Raw genomic sequence first — 13,056 nt, 5'->3', positions numbered from 1 at the left:
CTTGGATTCCCTGCAGGAATGCCTTCACACATCTGTGACATTTAATAACCACATGCCTCAACGGAGGCTGACTTTTCCAAAGTTGCTTAACCTTTCATTTCTTTGCCTTCACCCCAAAATCCATCTATGGGAGCTCAGAGAAATCACGGAGGGAAACTGCATCAAGGCTAGGTGTCTGGCATCCCTGATGCTTTAGGAGAGACACTCAGTCGGTGATACCTGAGCCTGGGTAGCTCCTTACTGGAGGCCTGAGGAGAATAGACAGCCTGTCCAGACCTGGGGCCAGGGCATTGCTCTAGAGTCCTGGTAGCTTAGGTGCCTGAATTAGAGGCCACAGGAAACTGGAGAGATTTGAGCAGATCTGGCCCTGCCGATGGAGAACAGAAAATTCTAAATTGAAGGGAAGATTTCAGCAAAAGTTACAGTCTTGGTTAGTCTAAATTTTTTTTTCTTTTTTGAGACAGAGTCTCTTTCTATTGTCCAGGCTGGAGTGCAGTAGCGTGATCTCGGCTCACTGCAACCTCCACCTCTTTTGTTCAAGCGATTCTCCTGCCTCAGTCTCCCGAGCAGCTGAGACTGCAGATCCCTGCCACCATGCCCACCTAATTTTTGTTTTTGTTTTTGTTTTTAAGTAGAGATGAGGTTTCACCATATCGGCCAGGCTGGTCTCGAACTCCTGACCTTGTGATCAGCCCGCCTCGGCCTCCCAAAGTGCTGGAATTACAGGCGTGAGCCACTGGACCCAGTCTAATTTTTAACTTGGATTGGTTTAAGAGGTGGGGGTGATATTAAACACTGCTGAGTCAAAAGCACCTTTTTTTATAATTTCAACTTTTAGCTACAGGGCAGTACATGTGCAGATTTGTTTCACGGGTGTATTGTGTGACACTGAGGTTTAGGGTACAAATGGTCCCGTCACCCAGGTGGTGAGCACAGCACCCAGTAGGTGGCCTTTCATTCCCTGCACTCCTCCTCCTCTCCCAGTGTTCACTGTTCCCATCTTTATGCCCGTGTGTGCTCAACGTTTAGCTCCCCAAATGCACCTCCTCTATGCTTCATCCACGGTCCCTGCACAGTACGACAGGCGGAGGAAATGCCGCTGATTATGACATCTTTCCATCTGCCAGTTTTATTTCTAGATTATAACAAGGACAATTTGTGGAAAGCCGCTGCCAAGAGACTATAAACTGAAAGACAAGCATTCAGTCTGAAGAAACACGAAGTCATCATCCTGGTGGCTGCTGTCCACAAATCTGAAAGAGTTGAGGAAGAAAATTTATTTTTGAAAAGCTCAGGTGCAAAGACATCTAAGTTCTTCCTCTAGTCTTCTTTTCCTCAAAAGAGCAGGGGCTAAGGCTTTGGGAAAAGGACCTCTGGAAAGTCACAGAAAAGGTATCCGCAAAGGGACGGAAGAAGACGGAGGGCAGTGTCTGCTGTGCTCCATTGGGAGTGGCTAGGACCTCTGCAGCTCTGACCCAGCTTTGCCATCTGAGCAAAAGAGGAGCTTGGTCTTCCTGAGAAGTCTATTAAATAATATAGTGGTTCAGTCCAAATAGGAGCTTGGCTCTGAGTTCGCCAACAAGTGCGCTTAAATACGGCGACTTACACTGAGCTGAAGGGCTGTTTGGTGCATTTTGTAAAGATCTGTTGGAGTGTGTGGAGGTTTTTTGAAATCAAAAAGGTAAGAAGAGATCAGTGACTGATAAATCTTTAATATAAAAATTGTACAAGAATTTTGATACAAATTACAAGAGGTATTTGGACAAAATATGAATAAAATTCCATTTACATCCCCAAACCCTTATGCATTTTATGCAAAAGACATACTGTAGGCAGTTATAGTACAGAAAATACAACCAAAGGAATATAGCAAATAAAAACATTTAATTACCTTACACTACCAATAAAAACAAAAAGCAAAACAGAACAAAACAAAAATGAAACGCTTGTTTAAGGTACATACAGTATTTAGGAAGCTACCAATGTCACAATGATTAGATCAGGGCGACGCAAGCTGACCCCATCCCTTGGTGCAATTATCTTTTGTAGTACAGACTTTGATTCTGTGGCAGGCTTATTGGAAGAGACTGGTTTTATGCAGATGAGAACAATATAAACCAAAAAAAGGACTCAACTGCTAAACTCTGGGAGAGGGAGAGGACACATCTTGGTGAAAATTCCTTTCTTCAAGATATTTCAATTCCCTTTGGCCACTTTTGCTGTCAAGTATGAAGGCTGAGTCTAATATGTTTGTCACTGGAGACACACCAATGTGTCTAGAGTGAGTGAGAGATACGTGTTCTCCCAGCTGGGTGAGGGATCTTGCTAGTTCTAAAAGGACTATTCCATCACCAGAAGGCGAGTACAGAGCACTTGCTTTCCCAGTTCCCCAACCTGCCCCTTCCCCTCACCTTTGGGGAAGCAGAAAAGCAGCAAGGACTTCACGGAAGAAGCCAGGCAGGGTGCGAGAGGAGCGGGGAAATGGGTCTTTGCCTCACTTGGGAACCCCCCACGGGTGTGTCAGTCACCCTCATGCTGCTGAATGAGCTCCACATGAAGAGCCCAGGTCGCCTCAAGTCCAAGTCTCCCGATTTCTCAACGTCCTCACCCCTCTGACCTTCATGTACCCATGTTTAGCTCTCCTGCATTCTTTATACTGGCACTGGCAGGAAAATGGTAAGATTCTCTGCAGGGCAGCTGAACCAAAGTTTGCACAGGAAAGTGAATGCACCATATATTAGAAATCTTAGATAGTCTTATCAGGTTAATATATAATACTAGAACATCTCATTCACGTAATTCACGTTAGGTAAACCCTGGACGGGGTAGAACACACGTTTCCAAAGCGATTAAAACCAGGATGAGGGATCGCGTGTTCTACCTTCTTGCTCAAACACTATTTTTTTTTAGGGGGGTAGGTGAGATCAGAAGAGCAAAGGGTGGGATTAAGAAAGACGATGGAAAAGTCAGGGGAGATTAAGATACATAACGAGAGGAATGGATTACTCTGTACAAAGACATGCAAAAACACTCCAAATTGAGTACTAGATTAAAAAAAAAAAACAGCCTTGGTTTATACATCTCGAGTGAACCTATCAACTCAGCACATTGTCTGGGAGTTCAAGAGCATCACACCTCATGAACCGATGCTTCTCACAGTGGCTACAGCACCGATTCACAAGTGGGGTAAGGATGCTTTGTCTCCTAGCATGGAAAAGGCAGGCAGTGAGGCTCCCACTGAAACAGTGCCAGGTCAGTTCACCTTGCAGGGACTGGAGCTTTCTCCCTCTCTTTTGAGAAACATATCCAGAGCCAGATGAATGGAGCTCTCTCACACACCCAGGGTCTCCCCAGAGTCACCTCTCAGTCCTTGCATTCCATGACAGAAGTGGGCAGAGCCAGTGAATAATTGATGGATTTGCCATCTTAGCTGTACATTATCCCAACATCACATTTGGCAACAGGAAGCCTTATAAAATCTTGGTATAGCACTTAGATACTCTCTCTTCAAGAAATATACTTTTAATACTATCTACTTCTCTCCATTTTTCTTAAAATACCTCTTTCTGCTCTTCCTTCCCTTCAAAGACTCTTTAAAAAAAAATTAAACAAAGCATTAAAAAAAACTATGACAAGTGTCCTTAAGTATCCCTGTTATTTTAGAGTTAAGGGGTGAAAGCTGATATCGGTGAGCAGAACTTGTGCAATTTTGGCAACTGGGTTTTCAATTAAGATTCTATTAAGATGTCTGATAAACGATTGTAATATATACACACTGAGGAACTGAAGAAGTATTAAGTCGACTACCTGCCTTTTGTCTGACCCAAGAGTCCTTGCTCAAAGTGCTTTTCTTCCCAGTCCTCAGACTGGTTCATGAAATGATGTAGCACAGATTTGTCAACATAGATCTGTTACATTGCCTATCCCTAAATCTGTTGCTTTCCTCACCTTGCTAAAGTTCACATGGAAGATGATGCCAATACCTGCATATATCTTATCTGGTTAATATCTTGTTGAAATGTGACTGTTTGTAATGGGACAGCTATCTTCTGTGAGACCCGCTGCGGGAAGGTTGGAAGGAAGCATGACATCCCCTACTTCCAGAAAGAAGTCGAGCGAAAGATCTTGCATCTCTTTTAGTCACTAACTACCACTTTCCAACCATCATTTGAGTACTTCAGTATACAAAAATAGCAGCTAATCCTGACACATTGCTTGGGCTCAAGGCATTTTGGAATGTAACATTTTCATGTATTCTTCCTTTGTACCTTTGGTCCCCCATCACTCGGTTTTCTAAAGCTCACTGTACTTGTACTTACCAAAGTTCTGCAAAGTGGAGAATTTACCTTTTACCCAGAGGGTGGTCCTCATTTTAATGATTAAAGTCCAAAGCCTGGTGCCATTTTTTTTAGACTGTCAGTCCAGTTGGACAAAAAATAAGTTAATCTATCATATTACACTATGGATAAGGAGGGGTCATTGAAAGACACATTTGTACTCTAGATCAATGATTTGATGCCATAGATAAGAAAAAAAAAAAAAAACTACCATGCATAACCAGTTTACAACACGTGCACTTTTTGAAGGGGAAGAAAAATATTTTAATCTTCTCCTTACAGATTAGGGGGCAATATAATCTTACTTATGCCACTGACTTGCAGGAAAATTTGCTCTAATTATAGAGTCACACCCATTACTCCCAAAATGGATGGGCATGGAATTGCAATACTTAAGTTTTCAAAGAAGCAAAGGATGCTGTCACAGACAGTGTCTCTCTACTGACCCTTTAGTTAAGAAGTCATCTTGTTACTGTCCACTTAATAGCTGGAGAGGGCAGGGAGAGGCAGCCTTGGGCTTCCCAAAGACACAGTAGGTGTGTGTATGTGCTTGTATGTTAGGAGGGGAGGAAGAGAGGGAAGAAGAGAGAGGAGAGAGAGAGAGAGAGAGACTGATTGTGGATGTGTGTGTACATCAGGGAACTCGATGGGAAAGCCTAGCCCTTGTAGTCAATTTCTCCTTCACAAGGGGATAAACAGGCAATTACGCATCCTTTTATATTTGATGGCCAAGTGCTGAACTGGAAAGCACACTATTAGTTTGTGTCCCTTCAGGGCCAGGGCAATAAGTAGCCAGGAGAGCTGGGCTGAAGCAGAGAGGGTGTTGTCTGCTGTTAGTGTGACAGTCTTGTCAGCGGCGTTCACATTACTGGAAGGTAATAAAGTGACAAGTACGTTATTAGAAAGATATGAGGTGAAATTGAACTGAAGCTTCTTGCTGCTCAGTCCTGGCTTTTTTCGTTCGTCTTTTGTAATGGTCCACTATTTGTTACAAACTGAGCCCTGTCTTCATACCCCATATAAAAAAGATTTTTTTTTCCTGCAGTAAAGGTCAAATGAATTTACAACAACACTTTAGAGGAGAAGAATAAAGAGAGTTTTATGACAACTATAGTATGTTGCTTCAAAAATATATATAGCATTATAATGAACAATAATGCTGATCCAATTCAGTGTACTTGTAAAAATGCTTTTTTTTAACCTTCTGTTATTAAGCATTTGGATTTTTCAAAAAACGCCAAAAAGACAGCATTTGACATACAGTTATTGCCGAATGACCACAAAAATCATTTTGTGCAAGATGTGGGAAGGATGAAGAGGATGAAACCACACAAGGACGGACGGGTGTGTGAGTAACAGTGATAGGAGGTAACTCACTGGTCAGCTGTACAGCTGGATTCACATAATACTGTTTGAAAACGACCGTTTATGGTGAGCAACACTCCAGCTACAGGAAATACGGGACCCGTCTGGGACAGACCAAACATGACCTCAGTACTAACGCAAGGAAGACCATCACACGTGGTTTATCTCTGAGGAAAACATGAAAAGAAAAGTTGCTTATGTACCTCACAGAACAGTAAATGAGCTCCCATTTTGCTCGAGGTCTTTAGCCTAGTACTAATTACAATCACGGCTTTGTTGTGTCGCTACGGCGGCCAGCACGAGCAATGATCAAGAAAGGAACGATCTAAGCTGGTGCCACTTGCACCTACTCCATTTGGATGAAAACGAGGTTTAACCACTGGCCTTTTCTATAGCCCAGCTGACCCCTGGCATCTTTTGCTTCGCAGGGGATTCCAGCAAGACTTCCCACTCAAAAACAAAGCAAAAGCAACCAAAGCCCCACAACTGTTGGCTCTTTCTGACCCCAAAGGAACTTCAGCTATGCCACGCAGCTCCTTGCTTTCCTAATCCTTTCCTCAGAGCTGACTCACCTGGTCACGGGAACTCTGCAGGTCGCTAACATCAATAGTCCTTCCTCTGGAGCAAACACTTCAGTGCATTAGCGATTTCCTTTAGCTACCCTCTACTTAGTTCTGATGAAGACACTGTGATCCTTTTTGGTACCTTTTACTGCCCATCTTATTCATTTAGATTCATCTCCAAAAAACAGGCAATGCGAGGGAAAAGCAAAACCACCTATGTATTTCAAGTTTTGCGGAAGTGATTTTCAAAAATTAAATTCGTTTGTCATAATTTATAAAAAGAAGCTCTTAAGAAAAGGGTGTGACCACAAGATGAAAGTTTCTTCTGGATGATTTGTTTCTTGATGATAGCAGGTGTAGTGTGTCTTATGACAGTTGAATTTTATTTACTCTGTTAGTCAATCTAACCCAATGCTAACAGACCAGATACAAGTTAGGACTGCTCAGGTCGTCAGCAGTTAGCAGCACGTCCATCTCAATCTGGTGACTAGCTTATGTTTTCATTGTCAATGGCCCTCATTCTCATTTGCTTGGCACACAGCTGGGGTGTGTACAGAGAAAGGGGAAAAGAAGGTCACACTGTATTTGGTGGGAACCTCGTGCAGTTTCTCCTCAGTAAAATGAGGAGACTGCCTCTAGAACAGCCCATTCTTGATATATTCAAAGATTTTTTCCCCCTTAGAGCAATGTATGCTAATGGGGCTGTTAACCAGTTAAGTGCCTTTCTTCTCTTACTGAAAAGGTCTGGAAATTCATGACCAAAGAAATAACCACTATGAGGACAGTGGCACCATTGTGCCAAACTGGTTTCAAAAAATGTTTGCCATGTTGAAAAGGAAAACACTAACACCTTCAAACCTTTAAAGGGCAACAGGCTGAACAGGGCAGCTGGCTAAGATCTGGAATGAGTTACATTGGGTTGACTTATTTAAATACAATTAATACCAGAACAAAGAATGCCAAGGATTTTTATCACACTTTTAAACCAAATTACTTATCTATCCTTTTCCTTACCTTCTTTCCATAGCATGCAGATATTCCCAAAAGCAGACTAAACCTGATATTTACAAACACATAGTTTTATATGATCAAGACAGTAAGTTTCAACATCAGCTAGAGAACATGCACAGTAATACCAGCTAATTTTGTACCTGTGATAAACTCTGGCTAAAACCAATCACACGGAAAGAAGCTTGTTGGATGAAAATCTACATCACTATTAATTTTCAGCCAGCACAGAATGGATGTGGCTTGAGAGAAACTGTTTAACAACAGGAAAGTCCTGTGAAAAAATACATGAGTAGGAATAGGCAAAGATAAGAGCTCAATGACTGAAATGCTGATCTCTTTATCCTTCCTGTTTGCAAGTAAGCCATGGGATCACCATCTTAACTAGAATTCTAGTTAAGCCCAAATACTACACTCAGGCACACACTCAAGAACGAGGAAAACTTTAGGAAACGAAGAATTGTACATTTTATGATTTTCCATTCCATGTACTACATCCATCCACTGCCCCATCCCTTTTAAGCAAATAGGCTTTATATTGGAAAATGTTATTTACTCATTTAGAAGGCCACCGTAACAACTGGGCACTTGAGGCACAAAAGTAGTAGCAAACAGGGGAGATACTGCAAAAGTGTCAGCTGTCCAGGACTTATTGCCATTTCTCTGACAAAACACAGGTGAACACATTCATGTTTCCAAGCAAAGGAAACCACTAGAATCTCATTACTTCTGGACTTAACTGGCTATACACATTAGCTTGGTTTGCAGCAAGTAACAAACATTTGTTCTAAGTCTGGTTCATTTGCTGATGTGACCTGCTGACAGCTATATAATTCACTCACGAGAGCTATCTGACCTTTTATTTGACATTAAACAGACTAAACATTGCTTTTGTACAAGATGAGTTCTAATAACTCAACCGAGTATAACTTTTCAAAGTTGCTGAAATAAAAATGTGTATTTGTTTTCACAAAACTACATGTAGTCTATGCACATTGCAAAAGCCAGAGTTTCTATGTTTTGTTGGGATACTAAAAATATTTTCCCACCCATTTTGAATCTAATCATTTGGTAATGGGGCAACAGCACAATACAGAGAACGCTGAGAGGACCAAAATGTTTGCAAACAAACTTTCATTATTCTAGTTCAATCTTTCACAAACATACTGTACAGAGTCTTAAATGGTATAAAACAAAGGAAAACATCTCTGTCTATTCAATTTAACATAACACCAAAATAAAGCAGTTAAGACTTTGGGGAATTCAAAGGTACAAGAAAACAAAAACAGTTATTACTAATTCCTCAGCTTTTACCATAAACACTTGTTATTTAACATAGTGTTTGATATAGTTGCTTTTGTACTGCAAATACTTTTGGTCTTTCCTCCCTGTGGAACAAATGAAGAATTAAAATGAACTCCATCGCATCCTCTGAAGGAGGTGAAAAGATAAAGCTCCTAGACACAGCTAGCTTATCGTTAAGAATCTATTGTTTCTGAAATTTTCACAAATAAAAATACTGAATCCCCAATTAATGATGCTTATTTTGGGAAACAATAAATACTGTGAGGTACAATAAATCCTACAGGAATAATAACAACAACAGAAACATATTAACAGTTTCCTTTGGCAAATTTAACGGAAGTGAATGCTGATGTGAACATAGAAAAAATAATTACAAAAACATATGAAAAGTGGAAACAACATAAGTTAAAACGAAGGTGTATTTCTAACTTTTAGACTGATGAGAGAAATGTCGGAGGCCATTCGATGCAAAAAAAGAAATACATTCTCTTTAAATTACTGTGTATTGTTTGACAAAATATTCCTTGTTTATCTCTTCTTTTCCCCTCTACTTAAAAAAAAAAAAAAAGACAACAAAACAGTCTGCAATGCACACCCTAATGGTTTTGGCTGCAGCCTGAACTTGAGTAAATATCATCATTTAGTCAGTATGTTGTGGTAGCTGAGGCTGCCGATGTGGTTAACCAGCTCAGGCAACATGTGTAAACATCGGAAACAAAACAAAACAAAAAAGGTTTGGAGAATAGTCTCTCCCCTTCCTCACTCTCGATTGCTTGGTTTCAGGCTTGCTTTCATTTCTCTCTGACAAATCGTGTGGGGAAACACAAAACACTCAACAGTGAGACATCCTGCTTTAAAACCCCCTTCTTCTGGCTTTTCAGAAGGAGTGTTGCTCAATTCAAGTTTAGCACATGTTTTCAAAGCTTCCAAGTACTGCTGCTGCTAAATGCCTTTTGATTTTGTCTATCAAACAGGCCTGAATTATGGTACGACTGCAGAATTTGCAACAAATTAGACAGCCATACAACAGACCGACCCAGTTTAAAGGATTTCTTTTTAAAGGATAAGGGCTAGGGCCTTGGAAATGAGTGTTCAACTCTTTTACTGTATTCATTTTCGTTCCGTAGTGGGAAACTTGGGCTTTTGTATCCTGAAATATTATCCTGACTCTGAAGAGTAAATGCCTTGGCTGTTTCACACCACATAATTTTGTTTTCCTTTTATGTAACTTAACATATAAGCAAGAAGGATGCAATGTTGATTCTAATAACATTCGGCACTTGAAAGAATCACCAAGTGTTTTTTTTTAAAAAGCGGTTTTTTGGTGGCCAACAAATTGGCCTGTGGTTATGTTGAGTGACTAATTGTATTTTCTTTTCTGGAAACTTGTGCAAAGTTGGCAGTTCTATGTTAACACTAATACTTTTGTTTGGCATTTGTGCCCTATACTGACCAGACCATTTTTATACAAGTGAAGTTTTTTTTAAAAAGACACTTACTGAAGTATGGCAATAGTTTAAGGATAAAAAAGAAGCATGGATATTACACATCCCCTTGTAGTGTATGAAAAAAAGTGCATGACGGGATTTATGTACTAGTACAGGACATTTTTAAAAATCAGATCTGTGCTGTAAAGCATGCCAGCACCTCTTTACCACTATTATCTAACAGGTAGTAAAAACAAGACCATGTTTTTTTAAAAAAAAATGTGCATTAATGCTAACATAAATGAATAGAGCTAGCCAGCAAACTATTTTTTTCCTGCATATCTAACAGCTGGATGTAACTGTAAAAATTAAACAAAAGTTAAACAACCATCAATACAATTGTTTTACATCAATGGCCCCTCAAGCCTAAATATTTACAGGTGAATCTGCCATGCTTTAATTGAAGATTCTTTCAAAACCTTAGAGTTCACAAAAGACAACTATAAGAAGGTCCTTTTTGTTTCTTTTTTCTTTTTTTTCCCTTTTATTTTTGCAGGCAACAGTCATGGGTACAACGAATTGTCTCTTTGGGGAAGACCAAGAATTATTCTGTCAAAACTGGGGCTAGTTGCACACACTGTGTGTGTGTATGTGTGTGTGTGTAAAGAGGTACTCTGCTTTCACCCTCAAATCAAAGATCCCTCACCTTCCCCAAAACCATAAAGGAAAAATGAAAAAAATTCAAAAGCACCTAGTGTTTATCTTATTTATCTCAAGGAAATATGTGTGTGTTTACATAGCCACAGAGCATACATAAATGCACACACACACACACACACAGGCACACACACCCCGAGTACATAAGCGCACACTTGACTATGGCAGTTCAAACACGTAGGCCATCTGGTGAGAGCTGGCATTTGTAGTGTCCATTCTGAGACTAATCTACTGAAGTGAAGGGAATGTTTTTGTGGAGATTAGGGTTCTGACTGTGCCGATTTCGGCTTCGTACAGAGGAAAACATCATATTGCAACCTGGGACTTTGCACTTGTGCATTTCTCGCAAATGCACAGTTTTGTAGTGCACTCTCAGGGTCCCCTTGTTGCTGTACATTTTGTGGCAAATGTTGCACATGATCCCACCATTGCTCCCAGACAAGCTGCTGAACATAAGAGATCCTGAAACTTCAGCTCCTAGGCTGCCAGGGAGGGCAGGGGCCTCGGCCTTGTGTGCCGACTCCCCACTGTCACTCGCCCCATCAATGTCATCGAGAAGAATCCCCTCGTCACTGCCTGCGTCGGATTCTCTTGAGGAATGGATGCTGCTGCTGGACTGGAGGCTGGAGGTGGTGCTCAAGTCAAGGACCATGTAGTCCTCTGCCATGCCTCTCCCATACCCGTTCAGGTGGGAGTCTTCAGTCCCTGCGGGAGAGGAGGCATCTTCCCTGACATCGAGCCCCAGAGGGTGCTGGGCACCATAGATCTTCACCAAAAATTCATCGCGGAGGTCCTTGCTAAGGGAGGGCTGCGACGAGTCCAGGCCCATGTCATCGAGTTCTTTGGTCAACAGTTTACGATGTAGGTTTATGTTGGCACTGTGTCTAGGAAAATAAGAGGGAAGGGGGGGTAGGTGGATAGGGGGTGGGGAGGGGTGAGAAAAAGGAGAGCATTTTAAAATTGATTCAGCTTTCACGAGGTATCAAATAAGCACATTCACTGCTAATTACACCATTATAAAAGCAAGCATTCCCCTCTATCCTCAGGATCTGGGAGTTAGTGGTAGTGGTGGGAGGTGCAATCAGGGGAACTTTCCATTAACATAATTTTTATAAGAGAGTAAAATTTGTCAATGGTAGGATGAATGCAAACCCATGCACCTTATTCTCAATGATTTCTTAGTTTTACTATGTAGCAGCATTAGCTGCAGAGAATCTCATGACAGAGATTTTGGAATACATATTAAATAGAATAAGAGAACGAAACTTTCTGCTTGTCTAAATGGAATAGTTTAAATTTACCTAGAAAAAACAAAAATAAACATATTTTCTATACAGAACACTGTATTTTGAGGTACAGAAATAATTCATTTTTTAAAAAAGTAAATAGTCTAGATAATCTAGATATAACTTCAAAAAATAATGAAATCTTCCTTCTCAACTCTCTATATTTCAAGTTTTAAGGAAAAACAATAGCTAAATAGATTAAACAATTTGAAATAGGGTTACAGACTGTCTTTAACAACACAAATGCCTTTTCTCAGAATCATTTAAGAATCCAGTTAAATCTAATAATAAAATACATTTACTTTTTAGAAGTATCTGCATTTTAGAGTCAAAAATATTTTCATTGAATTCTACTTTAAAATTTGATTATTTAAGACAAAAACTGAAAAACAGTAACTTTTTAAAAAATAAAGCCCACCCACCTTTATTAAAAAAAAAAAGTCACAGTAAACAACAGGAAAAAACCCAAAGGTACAAAAATTAAAACACAGTAAGTACAAAAAAAAAATCAAGCACAACAATAACGTAGGGTTCCTCTATTTTAACAACTGAAACCCATACCTCTTAGACAAGCAAAACTTTTATTCTACTCATTGATTGCTTTGCTTGTATATTGAAAAAAAAAAAAAGACAGGATTTGTCCCAGAGAATCCGTTGGGACATTGTGATTTACAAAGCCTGATATGTTATCATCTATCTGAAAACATTGCCTTTGTATTTATATCCCCCATTTATTTTTAAAGTGCCCTTGGGCATATACCTCTCTCCACCTGCAAAGGCTCGCATGTTCAACAGTACCTAAATTGAAGGTTACCCTTCCAAAAAATAAACTACTATATCTACAGATAAATGAAAGCTTCTTGATACTGGCAGAAGCTGTAGATCTTGGAGAAGTAATTGTGATAAAAGAAATGACCTAAATGGCTGATATAAAGTTCAACAGACCTCCTGATTATAATTCAAAGTATGGAAGACCAAAATGCATCATTCCATTTGGTGACAAACACGGCTGATATTTCTTAAGAGATGGTTGAGAGGTATGTGCCTC

At 40.1% G+C, this 13,056-nt stretch overlaps 1 protein-coding gene across 2 annotated transcripts in view; it reads right to left on the bottom strand.

The window, feature by feature from the left end:
• Positions 1-1,692: 1,692 nt before the first annotated feature.
• Positions 1,693-13,056, bottom strand: part of BNC2 (basonuclin zinc finger protein 2) — a 451,398-nt gene continuing 440,034 nt past the window's right edge. For both annotated transcript variants that reach the window (XM_064381327.1, XM_064381328.1), the window contains one exon: positions 1,693-11,606. In XM_064381327.1, the coding sequence (XP_064237397.1) occupies positions 10,946-11,606 (661 nt within the window). In that variant the 3' untranslated portion in view covers positions 1,693-10,945. The remainder of the gene's footprint in view (positions 11,607-13,056) is intronic.

The sequence above is a fragment of the Aotus nancymaae genome, unplaced genomic scaffold, assembly GCF_030222135.1.
Source record: "Aotus nancymaae isolate 86718 unplaced genomic scaffold, 86718_ANA_hifiasm-v0.15.2.pri h1tg000003l, whole genome shotgun sequence".
Taxonomy (NCBI): Eukaryota; Metazoa; Chordata; class Mammalia; order Primates; family Aotidae; genus Aotus; species Aotus nancymaae.
This window is presented reverse-complemented; position numbering and strand designations above follow the sequence as displayed.